The 23,621-nt window shown below is 53.0% G+C and overlaps 1 protein-coding gene across 5 annotated transcripts in view; it reads left to right on the forward strand.

The window, feature by feature from the left end:
• The first annotated feature begins 31 nt into the window (after nt 1-31).
• The window catches only part of Baiap2 (BAR/IMD domain containing adaptor protein 2), a 65,906-nt gene continuing 42,316 nt past the window's right edge, over nt 32-23,621 (forward strand). For all 5 annotated transcript variants that reach the window (XM_057773521.1, XM_057773519.1, XM_057773522.1 and 2 more), the window contains exons 1-3: nt 32-178; nt 14,325-14,400; nt 17,092-17,178. In XM_057773521.1, coding sequence (XP_057629504.1) covers nt 125-178; nt 14,325-14,400; nt 17,092-17,178 — 217 coding nt within the window. In that variant the 5' untranslated portion in view covers nt 32-124. The remainder of the gene's footprint in view (nt 179-14,324; nt 14,401-17,091; nt 17,179-23,621) is intronic.

The following is a 23,621-nucleotide window of genomic DNA, read 5'->3' on the forward strand; positions in this document are numbered from 1 at the left end:
GGCCGCCGGGCGCCGAGCTCTGTGGTCCTGGTCTGCGCGCCTTTTCCTGTTGCTGTGTCCGTCGCCTTCCTTACTGCCGCCTGTTCTCCTTCTTTGGTCTGTGGTGTAGCCGGGACCCAGGACCATGTCGCTTTCACGCTCGGAGGAGATGCACCGGCTCACGGAAAATGTCTACAAGGTGAGTTTCCAGCGCGGCCCCGAGTGCGCCCCTGAGTCTTCAGGCCCGAGCCGGACACCGGCTCCCGGACTGCGGGTGGGGTGGGCCGATCTTCGGTTGGTTACAGGTGGCTGCGCCCGCCCAGGGTCCTTGCGCCCGCCGCGGTCCGCGCAGTCCCCGAGCACGAGTGGGCGCCCCCACCCCGACGGCGCTCGGCCCCCGCGCGCGCGTGCTCCCTCTGTACGCCTGTCTGCCCCGGCGTCCAGAGGGACCGAGCGGTGCGAAGCCTGGGCTGCTCTGCCACCCTGGAGTGAGGGGAAGAGGGAGCGGGGGCGGCGTGGGGGTTGCAGACTGCAGCGGTCCGTCGCCCTGCGCTTGCTTGGCGCGGTGGCACCGTAGGGCTCTCCTAGGCGCTGTTATGCCAGCCTGTGGGCACTTTCTCCTCAACAGGCTTTCCCTTTCCACAACTCCTTTACGGCTGTTAATGGACGTAGCCCCAAGTGGGAGGTCGAGCGCGGGCAGGTTGGATGGGTGGACAGATAATCCATCATCTTATGTAACCGCAGAGGGAGAAGACTAATTGTGTAGGAGGCTGACGCGCCTGCTTTTGCTTCTGATATGTGTTAAGAGTCGCATGCACATTCTCATCTGTGAGATGACAGTTTCTCATAGGAGAACTGCAGAGCCTTCCTCTGGCCCCCTCGACAAGCCCCCTGCTGTCGTGTTATGTCTGTGCCTTGGGTACAGATGGACGGGCCATTTCCCGTTTCTTCAGTATGGGTTATCACAGTCCTGGCCCCCCACCTCCAGTAACACAGCCTGGGGCTCCCTGATGGCACCAGGCCCACTGCAGTTCCCAGGGACATTTTTTTTTCTCAAGAGAGAGATCCCTGCCGTGACCCATCCATGGCAGTGCTTTTACAAAGCCAGGCATTATTTCAAAACTGTGTCTGAAGGGTTAGCGGAAGGCTTGCAATCAATTCCTGGTTTTTACATGGAGTTGCTGGTTCATGACTGAATGAGACTGTGCTCTGCTCCAGGGCAACAGTTTCTGTTTGTACGAACCAGCCATGGCTGCGCCTTCCTAGGCAGCGGCTTGTGAAACCCCCTTAGCTGTACTCACTCCGCTGCCGGCAGTAGATGGAAGCTTCTAGGGTGGCCCCCTAGGTGTCGGCTGGAGTCCGGGGGGGGGGGCAGATTATACTTTTAATTTATCCTTTAATAAAGGCTTTAAAGTTGTAGCTACGTGGGTCTGGAGGAATCCTGAAGGTGGGTGGAGGGGCTGAAGGAGCTCCAAAGCTGTGTTGAAGCCGCCAGCAAACGGGATTCAGAGCAGCCTTTGGGTTTTCTGTTTAGTATCCAAAGACTCCGTGGTGTGCTCTGTAGAAGCAAGCACATGCTGTCAGGGGAGTGAAGTTTATTAAATTATTAGTCATTAGTTCCATTACAGTTTGCTTTTTACTGCAGGGGTGGGAGAGAAGTCCTCGTCACAGTCTGCACCTCCCCATTTTTCCTGGTTCTGCACTGGAACCATTAAACAGGAACTTCCCTGTCGAGCATATGCAGGTTGTGAGGAGTAGCTTTGCTCAGGAGAATTCCACAGTCCTCCTTAGTAAGACTCCCGCCTGGGCAGTCAGCCTGTACTCCCAGCTCCAGGCTTCCCCCACATGCTGCTGGAATCCATCCGGATGTCCAGAGTCAGAGCTGCTGCAGTGGCAGAGAAACTCTCCGGATCTTGGCCCTCGGGGCGGGCCGTCCAGCAGTGGCTGCAGGCTAGCAGGCTGGGCACTCAGGGTGGACTCCTCATGAGTCGTTTGCTGTTTGGGCAGTGGTTGGCGCTCCTTCCGGGTGAACATGTGGCGTGAGATCTTCACCAGCTTTGGAGGTGTTGGGCACAGGTAGGATGCAGGCGTCCGAAGGACTTTCCTGCCGGGTAGGCCAGTGGCTCTCATACCCTCTAGGGGCCCAATACTGAATCTTTGACACCCGTGCTCAGTTCTCATGTTGTGTTTTGTTACTCAGAACTCCACGGTGTGTGGTGGCGCTGGTACAGGTTGGGCAGCTTTGGCGTGTGGGCCAGGAGATACCAGGCCCACACAAAGGGAGAGCCAGAGCCGCCAGTGTGCAACTGTAGGCTGGTCCAGCCAGTCTGCCGTGCGTCTTCTCCTGGGACGTGTGGTTACTGACTCCCTGCTAGGGGCTGTTCCTGTGCTGGCAGGACCTCTTGGGAAGGCTGGGACGTGGCTCTGTTCCGTGTCACCCGCCATGCAGCTCCGCTGTTTGCTTTGGCCCCTGCATCACTTCGGCTGCAGTTCTGAGCGGTGTTTGCCTTGGCAGAGAGAGATGCTTGTCCTTGGCCCTGCTGATTAAGGATTCAAGAATAAAATGTACAGTTTTGATTTTCCTCCTGGAATAACGCAGTCTTTGACCTCTTTCCTGGTGGCTCAGTTCCCTTGGGAGCTATGTCCTCGGGGAATTTCATGAAAGATGAAGGAAAGAAAAACAGGACAGCTTCATGGTGTTCACCAGGAGCTTATCCGTAGGCCTTTGGGCCCTGTGGAGAAGGGGAGCCCTAGGCAAAGAAGACCTGCCCCTCCCCCCATGCACAGGCAACAGAAACTGGAGTCTGACTGGTGTCCACCCTGGGTGGTACCTGGATTGGGCCTAGATTTCCGGAGGCAGGGTCTTCTGCCCAGGCAAAAGAAAGAGTATCTATGCTCTTCAGAATAAGTCAGGCTAACGCCTCAGAGCCATTTTGGGTCCCTCTGAGTATATAGAAGTGACTTCTTTAGCAGCTTGATGACACCCTGGTGGGACGAGAAGAGAGGGTCAGATCAACTAATTTGTTGATGTTTTCTAGACAGGGTCTCACTATGTAGCTCTGGCTGTCCTGGAACTTATATGTAGACCAGGCTGGCCTGGAACTCATAGAGATCTGCCTGCCTCTGCCTCCCCAGTGCTGGGATTAAAGGTGTGTATCGACATGCCTGGCATTTTTCTTTCCAAATTTTTATTTGTGTGCGTGTGTGTGTGTACATGCATGTGACGCACAGCTCCCACGTGGTGGTTAGAGGACAACTTGTGGGAGTGTGTTCTCTCCTACCAAGTGGGCTGTGGTCGTGCTCTGGCTGCCAGCTGCTGGTGAGCACCCTCACCTGCTGCGCCATCTCGTAGGGTTTGTTGTTGGTTTTCTGAGACAAGGTTTCATGTAGGCTAGACCTGCCTCAGCCTCACTAAGCAGCTGAAGATGACCTTGAATTCCTGACTCTCCTGCCTCTACCTTCCAGGTGCTAAGATTATAGGCTCGTGCTCTATGCCTGGTTGAGTTTAGTGTTTTCTCAAGGATGATAGCCCATGAGAAGCTCTGGATCCTGGGTAACCCCATGACCCTTGAGGGTGACAATCACTCCTTCAAGAACGGTGCTACATTCTCCTTTGGTTTGCAGCCTGGCAGAAGCTGCTCTTGGTATTGTGGTCCCAGGACCGTGGGCCAAATGGTTGGGATTGTTCCCAACGGCTGTCATCTTCCTCACATTGTGGCTATTGGCAGAAAGCTGACCTGGCCACGATGTAGCCGTCCAATGAAGGTAGCAGGTACCGAAAGGTTCCTGGAGCAGTTGAGCTGGCCACTCGTATTATGATTGGTCAGGTCTGGCAGGGAGGAGCCCCCCCCACCATTCCTCATAAATCCCTCCTACTTCTCTAGAAGGATGTTTTGGGGGTCCATGGAAGTATGGGACCATAAGCTCTCCACACACACCGAAGTGGTACTCTTCACTTGTTTTAAGAAGGGCGGGCTGGGTAGTGACCGTGAAGCAGAGTTTCTCAGACACTAACTGCCAGTGCTGAGTTCTTTCCTGTGGATCTGGCCTATCAGTGGGGAGGCTGGGTCTGCTCTCACCGAGTGGACCTGTCTGGGCCTGTCGTTTGAGCACTCCCTTCATGCATTACCTGTCCTTGCCCACCGCCAGCATCTTAGGGATGGCAGTTCAGATCTTGTCTCCATTTCAGTTCAGCCAGGGTGACAGAAGGCACCATCTTGTTTGCCGTACTGACTTCTGAGTTGGCCAGCTCTGCAGCCCACGTCCCCAGGCCTTGTCCTGTAGGCCATCCAGAGTGCTAGCTTATGAAGTGCCTAGCTCACTGTTGTGTGCAGTTGGTGTTCGCTGGTGGAGGTGACCGTGGTGTTCCAGTGGCACCTGGGCATGGTCATCTTTGTGTCCAGGCTGGCTTGCAAGAGTGCTTGTCAGTGCCTGCCAAGTGGTTGGTCTTTGCTGGAGTAAGTCTTTTTGGGGGAGGTTGACTTACTGTGAAGGCTGGTGCTGCAGCTGGCCCTGAGATCACGGTAAAGGCTGGTGCCGCTCCCAGGCTGTCAGCAACAGGAGGGGACTGAGTGGGTGCTGCTGGGGGCTCAAGTCTTGCTGCTGTCGTGTTCTTGGGTTGCAGTTTCCGAAGGGCCAGCCCCTGCCCATGCCGTGAACTCGCAAGGACCAGGCTTGGAAACTCAGGGCCCCTTTATCCCTGTGACCAGGGTTACTTATCTCCCTGATATATCCCCAGGGCCCTGGCTGGGTTCTGATGGGAACCCAACAGCAGTTAGGTCTGAGTAAATTTTATTTCTAGGTTCTGAAGAGGTGATATTGGAGCTACCATCTGCCCACACTCAGGGACAGCTCTTCAGCCCTTGGCCTGAGAAGCTTGGGCCCAGCATGTGCCGTTTCCCTGGAGGTGATGACCCAGGTGTGTGGCTGGCAAAGCAGGTCAGAACATTAGCAGCAAAAGTTTTGTCCTGTTGGGTCCTGGAGTCCCTTGAGGTTGCTCCCTTGCCAGACAGATGAGAAAGTAGAGGGTGGGAAGGGGGCAGAGTGACCAGGGTGGCATGGAGATGGTGAAGAAGTGGGACATTAGCTGATGGTTTCCAAGGAGTCACCTTGAGAACCTGGGGCAAGCCCAGGCTTTTGGTCTGTGTGGGCATCCTGCAGCTGAGCTGCTGCCGGCATTGACAAGAACCCCTTTCTGCCTGCAGCCCCCCTTCCAGGCCTAGCTCAGCTCTCCTCTGCCTGCTCCACAGTGGGCTGCCATAAAACAGTGTCTGGTCCTGTGTGACCTGGGCTATGGCATGAACACTAGGATAATCCTAGGGTCCGTGGATGCCCCAGGGCCCGGTGAAGCCAGTCTTGATGTCCTAGCCTGAGGTGAAGGCCCTGAGTCCCGTGCCCTCTGGTGGAAAAGGGTGTGAGAAGTTCCATAGAGAATATCCTCTGGTCTAGATACAGGAGACCCCTGAGCAAGTGAGAACACTCTCCTCTGGCTTGGGAATTATTTACTGCAGTGACTGTGTGTGTGTGTGTGTGTGTGTGTGTGTGTGTCAGAGACAGAGAGACAGAGAGAGAGAGCTACCTCTGCCTGCCCAGGCCTGGACTACCACTCGGGCCCTGCAGCCATTCCTTTAGGATTATGTAGGGGCTGAGTATAGAACTCAGAGGCAGATCATTTTCCTAGCATGCTCCAGACCCCACACAGTGCTGGGGGGTGGAGGGGTCTGGGAGCTGAACACAGAGATCCACACCCATAATCCCAGTGTTTGGGAGACCAAGGCAGGAGATTCCTGTGAGTTTGAGGCCAGTCTGGGCTATATAATGAGTCCCAAGTCAGCCAGGCTACAGAGTGAGACCCTGTCTCAAAAACAAAACAAAACAAAAACTAAAAACAAACAAACAAACAAAAAACCCACAACCTGGATGGGGTGTAAATATTAGATTTTTTAATGTTAAGATTTCTCCAAAACTTACTTGCATTTTAGATCCTTCTGAGCTGCATTTTAGCTCGGGGGTGTCATCATCTGAGGGTCCCCAACACTCACTCTTCAACATTCAGGGATACTGATAAAACACTTTTGGGGTGGCTCTGGGATTGTCTTTCAAGCTTCCAAGGTGCTACCATTTCTGTTGCTGGTGACTTTCTGATTTCCAGCCAGCAGCCAGGCCTCCTCCTCTTCATGATCTTGGAGCGGTTCGTAGGCTGAGACACATGCTCATAGCGGGGGAACGTCACCAAAGAGGAGTGTGCTGAGTGACCCACAGCTGCCCCAGTTGCCACGGGTGACGGAACAGTGCCCATGGGATGGAATGGGATGTTGAGAGGCAGGTGCCCCACCCACAGGAGCCTTAGTCTTCCTGGACCCTCGTCAGGCCAGGTAGAGCCTGCTCCTGACTGTAAGCGCACGACTACTTTCCGCTGGGCTTTTACACTGCGGGAAAGGGAGCTGCAGGCAGAGGTGCCTGGAATGGACCAAACCCCGGTCCCTCTGCGCCCTCCCTCTGCGCCCTCCACCCTTCTTCGTCTTTTATAGAGGCCGATGGAGCCTGGCTCTACCCTGGGTGACCATGTCAGGTAGGTGAGGCCTGGTGTCCATCTTCACCCTTGGTAGACCCATCCTGCCCTGGGACTGGAATCTTGGGCTTTGATGACCAGGGTACAGGTGTTGGGAGTCTTGGGCTGTGGTCAGACCAGTAGCCTGAGTCCCAGCCCTGCTTCAGGAGAGGGCCAGGTGTGTCACCACTTGGTCCTGTGGCTCTGGGCTGTGGAGGCCTCAGCTTTACTGTCTGTGGACTGTCTTGGGTGCCTTCCACTATTCCGCAGACACAGCTCTCAGAGTCTCATATGCATGCCTGCTGTATGAGGAAGCATCCCTGGGGTAACTGGTAGGAGACTGAGCTGGGCTTCAGACTAGACCAGACTTGGGCTCTGGTATCTCAGGAGGTCCTCTGCTCCTGTGACACCACCTTATCACTGCCCACCAGGGCCGTCATCCCATGGGACAGAAGGTTTCTCAGAGCTCTGTCGGGGCTTCAGGCAAGGGTGTCAAGCTGATACCTGGGCACCAAGGGTCCTGCAATCCTGTCTGTAGCAGCATCTGTCAGGCCTGATCTGAGGGGCAGTTCAGAGTGTTCCAAGGCTGTCTGGCTCCTGTGGATCTGGCCCTCCCTGGTCCTCGGCCAGCATACTCAAGGGAGAGATGGGCCAGCGAGTGGCCTTGCATGTTCTCAGAGATGAGCAGTGATCAGACCTCTTCTGTCATCTGAAGTAATGGGAAAACTGACTCCAGCCCCGCCATGCTGGATGTGGGAGTGACCCAGCACTGACCGGCTCCGTGCTGAAATTGATGACCTGAGCCCAGCAATGGTCCTCAGATAGCCCTAGGAGATGAGACCTCTCCCTGGCCAGCGGACGGACCTGGCTTCCCTGTGTCTTCATATGGCCACCCCCTCGCCTTATCTGTATCATGGTCCTTTCTGTAAAGACACCGGCCAGACTGGCCTAGAGCCCTCACTAGGGACCTAGTTTCACCTTAGTGACCTCTTGAAAGACGATTCAAATTCAGACAGTGGGGCCTAGAGGACAGGCTTAGCACATGCAGCCATGGCAACATCTGCCTCACAGCTGGAGGGAGTGCCATCGGAGGCTGGCTGTCTCCATCATGGTGACCTGTCTTTCTAGGCTAATTGTATTTCTTGTTCCTGCCAGTTTAAGCAAATTGAGGCCCTCAGCTTATGTCACTGAGTCCCCAGGGTATCATGTTGTGATGTCATTATACAGGACCCAATCAGGAATTTGGATCCAGGAACCTGGCATGGTGGTGAATGCTTTTAATTCTAATACTAGGGTGGTAGAGGCAGGAGGAGGATCTATGTAAGTTCAAGACCAGCCTGGTCTATGTAGCAAGTTCAACGACAACCAGGGCTGTGTAGAGAGACCCTGTGAAAAAGCAAAAAAAACCCAGGAGTTTGGTTTAATAGTTTGCATGTCTCTCCCTGCACCGGCCGCCCATCTTCCTGAGGATAAAGTCTGTGACCCAGACCAGAGTAACTGACTTCAGGAGCTGTCTGTTGGGAAGCTGTGCCTTTGTGGATGTGGGCATGAGCAGACATTCCTGTCACAGACAGGAAAGACACGGTTAAGCTGTTTGGTCTCACGTCCAGGCTGCTGGAATGACGGGTGTCGACCAGTTTCTGTAGCGGTGGCTGCCACACAGGGCAGATGGACGGATCTGGCTTCTGGATTTCCTGGGGCCTGTCGATCAAGCCCCTCCAGCACAAGCTGACCAAGGGTTTCTTTGCACAGGGCCTAGGCGAGGTGCAAGGCTCTGGTGTGGCTTTTGCCTTTGGGAGCCCTACCCTTAGGAATCTTGTGCAGGAGAGGTCAGTCTTAGAGTGCTCAGCAGCTTCCAGAGTCTCCAGAAACAAGCTGGGAAGAGGGGTTCAGATGTCAGAGATCTCTGAAAGGAGAGAGAGCAGCTTGGGACAGCTGTGCTCACCTCTTACCAACTCTCAGCAGGAGAGTAGCTTGGAAGCTCTGGGCCCAGTGAGCTCAGACTGTAGGACTCAGTGGTCCTTCTCAGGGCTGTAAGGCCTGCTGAAAGCAGGCTGAGTGTTGTTTGTGCCTGTCCTCAGCCAAGTGTTTGCTGCCGTCTCAGGGGGTCGTTCCTGGGGGACAGTTGGGGCGAGAGGAAGAAGCCCTTCTCCTGGCTCTCCCTGATGCGAGGCCTCCGTTCCTATCACAGTCTAACACCCTACCAAAGACAGAGTCTCTTTCTTAATTTTGGCAGCTCCTCCAGGGGAACCTGTTGTGTGGTGTCTGGGTCCCCTGGCAGCTCCTGGAAGGTCCTGGGGTCTGTCCATCTCTTCTGATGCCTGCCCACCGATGAAGTGTGAATCCTAATTAGTCTTAACAATAAAACCCCAGTGTCTGATATCGAGGGTGAAAGCTGAAAGATCAGAGAAGCAGAGTAGCCAGCACCAGAGACTTCTTACCTTTACAGATACTTAGACTGAATGGAAGAGACCCTGTCTCTACGAATCCTCAGCCTAAATGGGGAGAGTCCAGTCCTCAGCCTGAATGGGGAGGTCAAATCCTTAGCCTGAATGGGGCGTCCAATCCTCAGCCTGAATGGGGCGTCCAATCCTCAGCCTGAATGGTTCCAAGTCCTGTTTCCACCCACCTTATATTCCTGTCTCCACCTCCCTAGTGCTGGGATCAAAGGTGTGTGCCTGGCCTCTATGGTTAACTGGTGACTTGTGCTCTGATCTCCAGGCAAGCTTTATTTGTCAAAAAATAAACAAAATCTACATCTCCCCCTTTTTGTCTAAACAAAAAGCAAGGGTTTTTAACTAACCCAGAAAAACTATATATAATAAGTACAATAACTATATACAAATATATAGGCAATAATTACATTAACAATGTCTAGTCCATTTGCATTTGACAAATTCTGAGAAATTATTCCATTATCTATCCTGTCTTGTTGAGTCTGAAGTGTTGTACCTAATCCACTGTTTATCCTAACTTGCATTACCAACCCCAAACTATCTTTTTATGTCTGTCAACCTTATATACTTTACACCTCTTTTGTGAGTTTTTTTTTCTGAATTTGTTAACAAGTAAAAATATAACTATAGCCGGGCGGTGGTGGCGCACGCCTTTAATCCCAGCACTTGGGAGGCAGAGGTAGGCGGATCTCTGTGAGTTCGAGACCAGCCTGGTCTACAAGAGCTAGTTCCAGGACAGGCTCCAAAGCCACAGAGAAACCCTATCTCGAAAAACCAAAAAAAAAAAAAAAAAAAAAAAAAAAACCAAAAAAAAAATATAACTATAAAGTCTTCAACTCCATCAGAGACCTGAGAAGGAAATAATATTATCTGAGTAAACAGGAAGTGTAGAGCAAACAACTTCCAAAAATAAGAAATGACAGACATCTGGCTGCATGGACAGTCACCCAAGGTTCTTCTGCCTACAGACCTAGAATATCTGGCAGACTTTTCTGTGAAGCAGGATATTTGAAGGGCTGTCCTACCTTGTCTTGACAAAGTTCAGCAGTCCTTTCTTTTCTGTCCTGCTTGTCCATTAGGACAGCATACTGTCAGCAGTCAAGGCAAGGGCAGTTTCTTGCCCAGTGGCTAACTTTTGCCACAAAGAAAATTAACTCCATATGGAGTTTCTTTGATACCCACCATCTTCTCTGAAGTAAATTGGTGCTGCCAGGAGCAGAGATGTCTCATTGTCGTAAAAAAAAAAAAAAAAAGAAAAAAATAGAACCTGTGTTATTAAAATATCTTAAAATACTATATTCTGTAGATATCTGAAGTGTTTGAAGACTACCTGTCTATCTACAATATATCTCTTTGACCCTGAAGCACCCTAAGGAACTGAAGCTGGCCCTGTGGATCTGGTAGAACCACTGCTCCCTGAGGAGCAAGGAATCCAGCCCTCTGCTCTGGAACAGTCCTGGCTTCTCTTCCTGCCTCACATGTCCACATCCTGCCAAGGAGACCCTGTGTGCACATGAGTGTTCTCTCTCTCTGTATCTCTATTTCTTCTTCTCCTGCCCAGAATGGAGAATGTTTCGGCCACAGCAAACTTCCTTCTGCTTTGGACAGGGCACACTGTGTAGAAGTGAGGCATGTAGACAGGTGGCCTCTGCTTGGGCTGCCCTGCTCCCGTGTCCGAGACTCCTGTCCCGCTTCATGCTCCCTTTCTAGAAGACTTGTTTCCTTCTAGGAACCCGTGTTTTTTTTTAAATCTAAAATAATATATAAACATTCCTACCTTTTTTGACTCTTAACTAAGAGAGGCACAGCTCAGGGCCAAGCTTCTGTGCTCGCTGAATACCTGAAGTTGATTTTATTCCCTGGATATGTGACGTCCTAGGCAGGCCTTGCTGGGTCAACGTCAACCTGCACTGGAGCTACAGGTGTGTGGGGTTCCCTCTCTCCTGGGTAGTACCTTGGACTGCAGAGCAGATGCCTGCCTTTCTAGTGAGTTAGCTGGGCCTGAGCAGTTTGTAGTGACACACACCTGTAGTCCAGCTCTCAAGAGGCAGAGACAGGGTGAGCTCTCAGTTCCAGGCCGACTTGGACTAATAAGATAAAAAAATTCCAATGCCGGGCAGTGGTGGTGCACGCCATTGATCCCAGCACTGGGGAGGCACAGGCAGGTGGATCTCAGTGAGCTTGAGGCTACCCTGGCCTACAAAGTAAGTTCCAGGACAAACTAGGGCTGTTACACAGGGAAACCCTGTCTTCAAAAACCAAAAAAAAGTTCCAGGCCAGGTAGGGCTACATGATGAAAACTTGTCTTTAAAGAGAGCAGGGGCGAAGCTGTAGTGACCACACGACACCCTGCCTGTGAAAGGCCAGTGCAAGTTTAGCTGGAGGCTGATGCTCTTTCGGTGGGCTTCCTGAGGCCCTGGTTCTGTAGGATGTCTCTTGTGGGTTGGCAGGTACTCCAGAGCCTTATGTGGTGTGTGGAAGGTGTCGCTAATAAATACTGATTGAGCAGGTAAGTAAGTAAAAGAATTGTTGTTCTAAATATAGTTCCTGGTCCAGGAAAGCTACCCAAGGAGCCTCTGCACAGCCACGGCCTATTTTGGAGCAGGCAGGTCACTGGCATGGGCTTTGAAGGTACTTGTTTATTGAGTAGGATTCTGTCTTGCCAGGAGAGAGAGAGAGAGAGAGAGAGAGAGAGAGTCTGAGAGTTGCCTGTCTGGACCACCCAGCCCTGTGCTTGGAGTCCTGGCTTCAGGCTTTCATGAATGGGAAGTTCTTCCTTCCTGGGAATCTTGAGTTTGTTTATTTTTGCAAGATCAAAACTTGCAGCTTCTTCTTTTCCCTTTTGTGCCCCCACGTTGTTGATAAGGAAGATGATCTCTTCTCCTTTTGAGTGCTGCACTTAGCACCTTCACAGTCCCAGGCAGGAGCTGGTTCTCCCAGCCAGTCTATAGCAGGCGGGCGGGGAGCTGGATGAGGTGGGGCAGGACCTGCCACCAGGCGTGGCGCACCATGTCAGAATGACTTCTGCATGATCCCTTGAACAATGAGATGGACTTGGGCTCAGAGAGACCCTGACATACACCAATGTATGTGTGCACCTGTATACACATACTCTGGATGAATTCCCCCCTTGGTGAGCCACTGGATTTCTTAAGGTAGCTGAAAGTCAAGTGACCCAAAGAAAGGTTATGACATTGGCCAGGAGCCTGGAAATAAGCCTCCTTCAGCGCAGGCCCACTCTTCCAGGCAGGGCAGGTGTTGCTATGTAGACCTGGAAAGAAACTGGCCCTCCCTCAGGGTGTCAGCCCAATGGCATTTAAGTCCCTGCCACTGCCTCCAGGCCAAGACAGCAGTACCAGTGTGTCCCCAGCTGACTGCCTGCTCTGGAGCAGGTGGAGGCTGTGGCCATGCCTAGGTGTCCCCGCTGGCATTTCACCACCCACACCAGCCAGCTAACTCCCTCTTACATTCCTCCTGCATGAGCTCAGCAGCACTGAGGAAGTGAAACCTTCCGGCTGCCCTCTCTGTCAGAAGACACAACAGGTGTCTCCACGGGCTCTTCTCCTTGGCCTTGGGTGGTTTCTGGGTGTTACTGGGGCTCACAGGACTTTCTGGACTGAGCCTCCTCGTCCTGCCAGGATCCTCAAGGGTCCTAGGTCCAAGCTCTTGGGTCTACTCTAGACTCAGCATCTCCAGCATCTTGCTCACGTCATGTTCATTCCTGTCTGGTTCCCAGGCCCTCTTTGGATTGCACCCTACCCGAGATGCATCCGGTCCCACCTTAATGTCCTGTCCCCATGTCTGCCTCTCTGGTCTCCCCATTCAAGTCCCAACTGTCCTCGGTCACTGCCTGATGTACAGAACACAGGAATCCAGTCCTGGCAGGAGCCTCCTTCCTCCCTTCCTAGTCAGAGGGTTAAACAGCAGGGAGGCAACTAGCCACTTCCTTTTTGACCCTTGACTAAAATCTGCAACCAGGGCCTTCCTAGTGTATCCAGCATGGCCCTGCTCAGATCCTCCCCGCTTCCTGTCCTGTCTTAGAGATGTAGCTACACTCACTTCCTTTCCTCTGAGCCCTAAGCCCCTACTGCACAGCTTGGTTTGGCCTGGGGCGTTTTCACTGCCCTCACCTGCCTGTCTCCTCTTCATCCTGACAGTCTGCCCTCCTGTGCCATCTGCTGGGCCCCTTCTGCCTTTACTCCCTGGTTACTGGTTGTGGGATAGGACCTGGTTGCTGAGTTGTCGTGCATGTGACTTCTGGTCTAGCATGCAGAGGTGGCTGAGAAGGCCACCGACTCTGCGGATCTGGCTGAGAAGTGTTGCTGTCGAGGTTCCTGTGGGCGAGGAGCCCTCCTGGAGGGACAGGGTGGGTGGTGGCAGCTTAGAACTGGAGTCCTCCTTCCCCCAAGAGTGAGGGAGGGTCTCAATGCCTTTTGGGGAGGGTATCCTGCCGTACCTCAGGGCAGCCAGTGCAGAATGTGTCCAGTGCTGGGTTTTTTGGAGCCTGCACGGGCCCTGGTGTCCTCAAATGACCTTGTTTGTCATGTTGGTTCTTTATGGGGGTCACAGGTTGGCCTGAGTTGGTGTAAAGCCAGGTGGCGTCCCTTCCTGTTATCCTCAGGAAGCATGGGCTCCCAGTGTGGCACCCTCCCCGTGGCTTAGGATATGGTCTGGTGAGGTTTTCTTTCAAAGTTCCTCCTGGGGTCCTCCCTTGACTGGCGTAGGCTGTTGACAGTCTGTGGGTATTCCGCTAGTAGGGTTCTCATTTGGCTGCTGTTTGTGTGCGCCTGTTTCTGTGCCATGTAATTAAAACATTTATTTGGCCTTCACAGTGAAAATCTAATTTCTTGAGTCTAAGAACTGCCGATATTGGCACGGGACTGCAGTCCGTCGGGCAAGCAGATCCGGAGCCTGTTGGATTATTCATAGTACGGTCTTTGTAAATCAGGCTGTACGTGGCTCTAATCAGAGCTGACGCTGGTAATTGGTGTGTTGAGTTAGGGTGGTGGCATGGGGGGCGTCGCTGAACATTTGTGTGTGGCCGACGGGTGGCTTCCCACGGCTGACTCAGCCCCGCCAGCTGAGTACTGGCGCCTCGGAAGCCATGCCTGTGAGTGCCGCCTGTGCCATGTGGCCCTGCAAAGACCCCTTGTTGCTCTGCAAACAGCTCTTTCTTCAGCGGGCCTCTGCCCACCCCAGGGTGCAGTGTTCACAGTGGGCAGAGCTGTGGCTTCGACTTGGGGAGATGGGGCAGCGTTTCTGGATCCCATCCAGGCCGAGCCCTCCCAGCTATGGGTGGATGGTGGTGAGGTAACGTTGCTCTCTCTGTTTATTTCCAGACCATCATGGAGCAGTTCAACCCCAGCCTCCGCAATTTCATCGCCATGGGGAAGAACTACGAGAAAGCACTGGCAGGTATAACTGGCCCCTGGCCCGGGGCTCACAGGTGGACTTACCTTCAGCCTGGTCAGAAGCCTCTAGGCCTTTTGTCCCAGAAACGTCTGGTTGAGATGAGTAGGGGGTGTGTACACCCATGTGCTCTGAGTGTGACCCTGTGACCACAGGCCGTTACCAGGTGGGCTGGTCTCCGTGCAGGCTGCTTTTGTCCCACAGCTGTGGTAACAAGCAGGCTTCTTGGAGACAAGGACTTGGATGTCTGCTCTTTAGACTCCTATGCAAAGTACAGTGCTGGGGCTGGAACTGCAGCGACCCTGGGTCTAGGGCTAGTGCCCTCACTCTGGTGAACAGTGGCTCCCAGGTTCTTCAGACACTGTCCACCTCCAGCTCTTGGAGGGAGGGGACTTTGAAACCCACCATTGGTCCTAGCATGCATCAAGAGAGTCACTGTACCTGTGACCTCACCTGTGGAGGCAGGGCTGCGGCAGCCCCCCATCATGTAAAGCGTGTGCACCATATCCTCTCTCCTACAGCTTCATCTTGCTGTGGCCCCATGTGTGGGATGAGCCCCTTGTTCAGTTACAGGTTTCAAGTTCAAGGCAGCAGATAGAGCTATGTTTAGTGAGCGGGGTCTTGTTATGCGCCCAGAAGCTGGTGGTCACTTGAGAACTTGGTCCTGGTCACACTGTCCGGCTGGAACTGTCTAGCCACCATTGTCCCTCCTTCTTGCCTTACCCAGTGTGGGAACGAGAGCTTTCCCGTTGTAGTCAAACAGTCCTGCCAAGTGGCCCCTGTACCTCCCAGGGGCCCTGGTCTATTCTATTGATGGTAGAATCGCTCCGAGGAGGGCTGACCCTGTAGTAGGACCATGGCAACAGTCTCCCGCATATCCCCAGCCATCACTGAGGCCACGTCAAGGCGAGGTGTGGGAGGAGACCATCCCATGATCCTGGTCGATTGGAACTCACAGCACAGGCCCAAAGACCTGAGGGCTGGCCTCTGGATTCTGTGAGACTGGCCTCAATCTCTCCGCTACCCTGCCTTAGCCTCTCAAATATCAAGATTACATTCACCACCACCCCCCCTTGCTGTCCTGCTCTGAGCCTGCTCTCCCCCAGCTGCTTTCTGTGGGAAGAGGAGTTGACTCTCTGTGCCTGGTTGCAACCCCCATGGAAGAAGCCTCCGGACGCAGAAGTGCAGCATGGAGACTAACAATGAGGCTTCTGTCCCATGTCCTGAGTGACCCTTTTATCTCCAGGCACAGCACGCGATGCTCCAGTTCTCCCAGCAAGAGAACTTTCTAGGGCCTTGAATGTAACCAGCTGCTTCTGCCCTGCTCTGATTTCGGGTGGACTGTGTCTGGTATATTGGAAGGCTTGGATGGCTGTGTGCCATAATGGCACATTCCACAGCAGTGATGTCCCCTTCCAAAGCTGTTCTGTGTAGTGCTTGGTGACCTAGCCGTTAGGAGTCCTTCTGCTGGGTGCGGCTCTTCTCCATGGGCAGATTTCAGTGCCCCCGTGTCTCGTGTTTGAGGTGTGGGCTCTCCTTCTCCGTGGATGTCACGGAGTATAGTTGCAGTCCCCTCCCCTTTGATGCTGCCCTCCAGCTCCTGATGCTCAGGCACCGATTTCCTGTCAAGGCTGCCTGTGGGACAGGCTGGATGCTTACTTCCTCTTCCTGTTTTCCCTGATTGTCTAGGCTGGGCTCTGTCTCACAGGCTGCCCGCACCACTCAGCCCCACAGCCTCCAAGTGCCCAACTTCTTTCTTTTCCCTTCCATTTGTTTTAAGAGGTCCGCCCTCCCAGGCAACTGAGACTCCTCCATCCCCCAGGGACGTGATCTTGTACCACATAACCAAATGTGTGCACTTAATTGAAAACCATATAAAGTTTGATAGAGTGCCCAGCTACCACCCTCTGACAGAGTTCTGTAGGAAACAAATTAGAAATCGTAGTCTGGCTGCTTTCTGTGGCCCTGCTCTCCAGATCTAGGGGCCTCTTCGGTCCTCCCTCCTTTGAGCAGTGGGCGGGGCCCCTCAGGTGAAGGAGTGTGCCAGGCACTCCAAGGAAGTCTAGACCTGGCGGCTGGGGCTGTGTGTCCTGTCAGCAGCAGCCATTGGGCTGGTGGGAGGAACAGGTGGATGCTGAGCTTTCCACACCCAGAAGCCCTGTGGCTACGAAATGCGGCTATGATGCCTTTAGCCTGCTTTGGACAGGGGGATGGGGGGGTGGGGGGGTGGTGGCACCTGCTCCTGCTTGGGGCCCTCTCTGAGACAGAGAGGACAGTGACTGTCTTCCTACTTGGAATCTTCGAATAGACCAGTGGCTGCCTGCCTTCCAGATCTGCCTTGATCTTTCCCAGGGTCTGTAGGTGCTCTGTCTGGTGTAGTACACCGGAAGCTGCACTCCCTCCCCCTCGTCAAGCAGCACATGACAGGGCGCCACGCTCCGCAGTTTTACTTGAATAGCTCTGGGCCTGCACAGCACACTGTGTTCTTACAAATAAAAGGAACCCTCGTGATGGCAGTGGGGTAAGAGTGTATCAACAAGAAACAGCGGCGGCCGCAGGAACAGTGAAGCTAAAGCACTCCTTGAGCTTGTCCAGGCTTAGGTGGGGGGTGGGTGCCACCGCTGTCCTTGTCCTTGGCGGCGGCGGCTCTCTCTTGGGTTCCGTGCAGGAGTTAACCCCGCTTTCCTCTCTCTGCAGGTGTCACCTTTGCCGCCAAAGGCTATTTTGATGCTCTGGTGAAGATGGGGGAGCTGGCCAGTGAGAGCCAGGGCTCCAAGGAACTTGGTAAGACCTTTGGCTGGGAAGAGGGCCTGGAGGATCTACCCAGGCAGGTCTGGAGAACTGGGTGCCAGGCTGGAAGCTAGCTTTTATCTGTTAAATAAGAAAAATAGTTTTAAAACGGCAGAGCTGGTGAGGGCGTTCTCCATTGAAAGTGGCATGTACCGTGCAGCCTTAGAGTCCTGCTTGGAGCTCCACTTGGTGGGCTCGTCTTCCCTGAAGGGCTTGGCTGGGCACAGACACAGGCAAAACCACACTTAGCGAGAGGCACTGGGGCTAAGGCATAAGTGACAGATGGAGTGGGCCTACATGGAAAGTTGGACTGACGTGGTCACTAATGGCACTGAAGCCAGTGAAAAGGGTGGAGCCCTTGGAGGGTGCACCCTCCATCTGCAAACCTCATAACGCAGGAGACTCGGGAAGCACCTGAAGGTGAAACTTCCCAGGAGGTCTATATTCCTATGCCTGCCTGTGTTTTCATGTGCTCCTGTGAGGTGACGTTGCAAGCTGGGCTTGGGGGCGGGATGCTGATGTGGCTGAGGCCTCTCCTCCCTCGCAGGGATGCTGGGCTGTGAGGCAGGCAACAATGTGCTGGCTTTGTTTATCTGCAGCTCCCAGGCTGTCCTTGGACACTGAGGAAACTAAATTGGCCTAGAACCGCTTAGTTTCTCCTAGCACAGAGGACAATCTTCTGCATCTGGGCTCCCTGTCCGTGGAGGCCTCCCTACAGGGACCATTCCAGAATGTGGTCCCTGTGTCTTGCTAGCAAGGACACCAGGTAGAGGTGTTCAGAAGGAAGCAGATGGCTATCCTGGGAGGGCCAGGTTTGGGATCAGTAGCTCCCCTGTACTGACAAGAGGTCTGGGTTATATTGACGGGTCAGGGACCGGATTTCTTTGTGTATGTGTTAATTTCAGCTTAAAGACATGTCTCTGAGCTTGCCGGCAGAGACCCTGTGTACACAGCTCTGCCTGCTCTGCCCCCCTTGTCCTTTTGTGCCTTTTCCAGCCTCTCCATAACAGTCATTGAATTGGGGGGAGAGGAGACTGACTGCTCTGGCCAGCTGTTGGCGCTGTTAGGGGCCCTTCTGTCTCTGAGGTGCAGTGCTAACCGAAAGCCTATACAGGCTGAGAAGTGAGGGTGCAGGTCTGCAGTGGGGGTGCCAGGTGCCAGGTCTGTAGGCTCAGCTCGCTGTTCTCATTGGCCAGTTCTGGGTTTCGTGGCCACATGGAGGGCCCACAAAGCTCCTGAACCAAGTTCCAGGCTCGTAGGTCTGAGAAGTTACCCTTCTTTACAGTCTAGTTTTTTTAACTCCTCAGAGGGCACTGTAGGAGGTTGTGTGAGCCATACATGTCTATGTGGAAGGGTCATTTTCTTTTCTGGTTTTTCCAGACAGGGTTTCTCTGTAGCTTTGGAGCCTGTCCTGGAACTCGCTCTGTAGACTATGCTGGCCTCAAACACACAAAGATCCGCCTGCCTCTGCCTCCTGAGTGCTGGGATAAAGGCGCGCACCGCCCCGCGTGGAGGGGTCATTTTCTTATTCTGTGCTAGATCACCAAGTGTTTTCTCTGTGGTCACATGGAGGGCGAGGGTGTGGTCAGAGAAAAGCCAGGCACTGGACCCCCTGTAGTGAGCAGTGTGCACCTGGGGCCGCTGGGAAATTCCAGAATTTCTTGCTGGTGACACTGCAGGACTCGGGGAGCGGCAGGGGAGAGAGGGAGCTGCTGTCTGTGTGGGCTCTGCAGTCCCCTGGGGTGACTGTGGAGAGCATCCTTCCTCGCGTGCTGCAGAGCTGGTCAGCCAGTGCCGGCCTGGCTCAGATCTCCTTTCAGTAACAGGTTTTCTGGTGTGACTCACGTGCCGTACATTTCGCCGCCGAAAGTGAACGGTTTCCTGGGCTTGGTGTGTTGTGAGCTTGTTCCCACTCTCTAGCTCCAACTTCTCTGTCACTCCCAGAGAAAACCGTGTCTGTTAACAGCCGCCCACCTGTGGTCCGCCTTTGGATTCGCCTGTCCTGGACGTTTCCTGTAATGAACTGTCCCGTGTGTGAGCTCATGTCTGACTCTTCGGCAGCCTGTGTTTTCGAGGTTCTGTGGTGGCATGTGTCATGCTTCTTGACTATAAGCTCTACTGTAGACATGTAGGGCTCACATACTCTCCTACGGTGTCCTGAGGAGTTAAGAAAACTAGACTGTGAAGAAGGGTAACTTCCCAGACCTACAAGCCTGAGCCTTGGTTCAGGAGCTCCCTTGTGGGACGTCCATGTGGCCACCAAACCCAGACCTGGCCACCCCTGCCAATGAGGCCCCACAGTCAAGGCCTTCACCACTCCATTGTGCTTGCCTGCCAGCTGAGCCCACAGGCCTGGGCACACTGTGATACCCGGTAATCCTCACTGCCGACAGTATTCCACTGTATGGTGAACCCAGTCTGTTTATCTCCCTCTGGTCCTGGCTGGCATGAACTCCAGTCCTCCCGCTTCCTTCTCCCAAGTGCTGGTAGTGTTGCGATTACAGGCGGGTGTCGCCACACCTGGCCTGCTCATCTGCTGGTGGAGTGACTTCTGCCCTGATTGCTGTGAATAGCACCGCGTCGAGCGTGAGCGTGAAGTATCCGTGTGGGCTTATATATTTCGTTTCTCTCGGGCAGATACCTGGGAGTGGAATTGCAGAGCAAATGGTTGGAGTCTGTGTGAAAGCAGCAGTGCTTTGCTTTAAAAATAAGTCAGCCCTGCTACCCGCCCCCTCCCTGCCCACGTCTCCCACTCAGTCAGCTGCTCCGCTCCATGTGCTGCTTGCTTCCAAGTGTCTAAAAGACAGGTCCATGCTGTCCCTTCTTAACTTTCTGCCAAGGGATTCTTAGGGCGGAGTTTGCTTTCTGGTGACATCCTCTACCTTACCCCGTATAACTATTAAAATCTTTGCTAAAATCAATACAGTGTTTTATGATAGTCGTAAACGCCCTCTTCCCAGCTGAGACCCACAATCCACTGGGACCGCTCGATTGCACTGCTTTACCGGGGAATGAGGCATCAGCTGCGCACATGGGAACATACCGCGAGGAGAGTTTCCAGTGTGCATGATGGCGCATCTGTCAGGCCTCCCCCCCATCTCCAGGCCACCACTGTGATTGAGGGACAGGTGTCAATGCAGTGCCGTCGTCTGGCCCCCTCACACACTCATAGGTTGCGCCATACTGGTAGTCTGGTGTTCGGTACAGCTCATTGTACGCTTGTCTGCTGAGCGCTATTCAGGTTGTCCTGGTTTAGGTCATTCCCCGATTTACATTTCTCTAATTAATGATGTTCAACATCTTTTTCAGGTGCTTATTTGCCGTTTATTTATCTTTAGTAAAATTAAATTCAAGGGCTCATATCCTTTATTTTATTTGGGTGCTTGTCTTTATAATGGGTTCTGGAAGGTTCTCCACAATCTAGATCTTGTGTCAGGGTTTATCTTGAAAACATTGACTCTGAGCCGGGTGTGGTGGCGCACGCCTTTAATCCCAGCACTCTGAAGGCAGAGGCAGGTGGATCTCTTAATTGGAGACCTGCCTGGTCCTACAGAGCGAGTTCCAGGACAGCCAAGGCTGCACAGAGGAAACCCTTGTCTTGAAAATAAATATTTTTAAAGATTATTTACTTATTTATTTGGTGAGGAGGGTGAGCTAGTGTGACGGTTCAAAAACCACTTCTAGGAGTTGATTACTTCAACGAACTGTGTCCCCGAGAGCTGACAGTTTGTCAAGCTTAGTGACATGATATCCTGATGAGTTAGTTATCTTGCTGATCTGGTCTTTCGTTTACTTGTCCTACCTGCACCTCTCAGGAGCTAGAATTACAGGAATGCACCAGCAAGCTGGGCCTCCTGGTATTTTTAGGAGGAGAAACAGGTCAATTTTAATTTTGAATTTAATTGTTAACTTTAGTTTGGTAGCTTATTAATTTTTTAAAAAATTTTGATGAATCATTTTATGTGCATTGGTGTTTTGCCTGCATGTGTATTGTGCGAAGGTGTCAGACCCCCTGGAACTACAGACAGTTGTGAGCTGCCTTGCAGGTGCTGGGAATCGAACCCAGGTCCTCTGGAAGAGCAGCCAGTGCTCTTAACTGCTGGGCCATCTCTCTAGCTCCAGCTTATTGATTTTTCTTATAGCAACTTTCTTTTCTCTGGAGTACCCCTCACATTTTTATTTGATGTTAATTGATTTGCTCCAAGCCTCTGACTGCCCTTGGAGTCATTTTTGTTGCCCATTCTCTGGGTTCACCCTCCCTCTGTTTCTCCTTTCTCCCTCTGGAACCTCTGGTCACCTGGCTTCCTCCCAGGTGGAGCCCCTGTTCTCGAGATAGCCTGTCTGTTTTGTTCCCGTGTTGCTCTTGGGAGAGTGGTTTTGCTGCTTTCCTGTCTCACTCTGGCGTGGCTGGTTCCAGGTGGGGAAGGATCTTTGCTATGTTCGAAGCATCACCTCTCAGCTGTAACAGCTTCCAGTGGTGCTGCTGAGTTCAAGGCCATTTTCACCTGATTCTGTGTTCTTGGTCCTCACTTCCTGGAAGCTATTACAATCCTCCTGGGAGCTCCTAAGTTATCTAGCTGCACACAGGGGTGGGGCTGGGAATGATGCCAGTGTCAGTAGTGGGGGTGGTGTATGAGCACCCTAGGTGAAGAGGACCACGGGCCACCCATGGGGGGGATGCGTTTCTCCACAGAAATGCCCGTAATCTAAAGTGGGGATGTGAGCCTGAGCGGGAGGGGAGCAGAGCTTCAGAGAAGCAGAGCCTTGTAGTCCACCTGCCACGAGCGCCAACCACAGGAAGTTGATGTGTGCAGCCTGCTCTTCTGTTCTAGAGCCCTCAGTATTACTGTCAGCAATGGGTACGTTCATTTTCACCATTGTAGAATATTCCACGAATGCAGAATTAACCATCCGTTTCTCTGGTCTTCTCTTGGTTATAACTGAGTTTATTCCCACTGGATGTTGCTGTTCTGAGCGAGCTGGTTCATGGGAAATGGGAGATAAATGCTCTGTGGCCTTTGGCAGCAGTGCTGTGAAATAGGGCTTGCTTGCTTCCTGGTACCGAAGAGAGGCAGCTCAGTGCTTTTCCTGACTGTGTCTCTCACATGTTTGTAGGCTGGGCTATCAAGTGCATACATGTGCTGGTAAGGTAGACCATGTTATCATGAGATGACCTTCTCTATATCATTTAGTCTTATCTGTAATTTTTTGTTTCGAGATAGGGTTTCTCTTTGTATCTCCTACTGGAACTCGCTCTGTAGACTTTGAACTCACAGGGATCCTCCTGCCTCTGCCTCCCAAGTGCTCAGATTAAAGGCGTGCGCCACCACCAGCCTTGTAGTCTATTTTAATACCACTTGGTTTTTCTCCTCCTCCTTTGTTCATTTCTGACCACTTGGTCGACACGTCCAGGACAGACTGATCTAGATATGGAAGGTGGTCCCCATTGAGAGGTAAATCAGAGCCTCAGGGAGTGTAGCCCCTTCCGGGGTGAAGGGGTCCGGGTCTGTCCAAGTGTAGGACCACTACCCAGACCAGCCTCTGTTGGTTCCTAATTACTTGTTTACGGGGTCACTCTCTCTTTTTTGAGACAAAGTTATGCTGTGTTGTCTAGCCTGGTCTTGGACTCCTGGGTGCAAGAGCTCCATCCTCCCTAAACTTTAACCCGTGAAGTAGCTAGGACCAGAGGTGTCCTTCAACACACCTGGCTTAGTGAATCCTGGTGGAGCCTATAAGCCCACTCTCTCACTGTGGACTTCCTTCCAGGCCTTTCTGGCCCAGGCCCTGGCTGCACAGGGTGGGATTGGTTGTCAAGCATACAGGAGACCTAACCAGGCTAATTCTTTCCGTTCTCCTCTTTCTGGCCAACCCCTACCCCTTTCCTTCCTCCCAGTGCTTCTTGTCTTTGCTCTCCCACATAGGGTGATGGCCAGGGTGAGCTGCCCACGTCTCCTGCTCTGCTTTGGGCAGACAGCCTTATTAGGATTGTGCAGCATTTCACAGGCAGTGGGCATCTGCCCCTCCCACCCAGCCCAGTCCCCTCTGGAACTCTGTGCTTCATTCATTCTTCTCATGGGTCACGAGGGTCATACGCAGCCCCTCCCCTGCACACACGCACACGTAAACGCACACGCACGCACACACGTGCACACACACACGTACACACACACACCAGTCTCTCCAGAGAGTACCCCCTCATGCTGGACAATGAATGTCCAGGGAGTCGCTTTTGCTTCAGATGGTCCCCTAGAGCCACCTCTTTGTTCCTTTTTTTCCCCTTTGGAGTAAGCGAGTGGCCGGGGCAGGGCCTGCCTTTGATCCTCCGTCTCTCTGTATTACAGACTCTGACTGCCCAGCCAGGGAAGGGCTGGAGACTGCAGACTCACGCAGGGACCATCCTCTCATCTCCACTTGGAGTGTTATTTTTCCCCTGCAGT

Source organism: Chionomys nivalis, chromosome 7 (genome assembly GCF_950005125.1).
Source record: "Chionomys nivalis chromosome 7, mChiNiv1.1, whole genome shotgun sequence".
NCBI lineage: Eukaryota > Metazoa > Chordata > Mammalia > Rodentia > Cricetidae > Chionomys > Chionomys nivalis.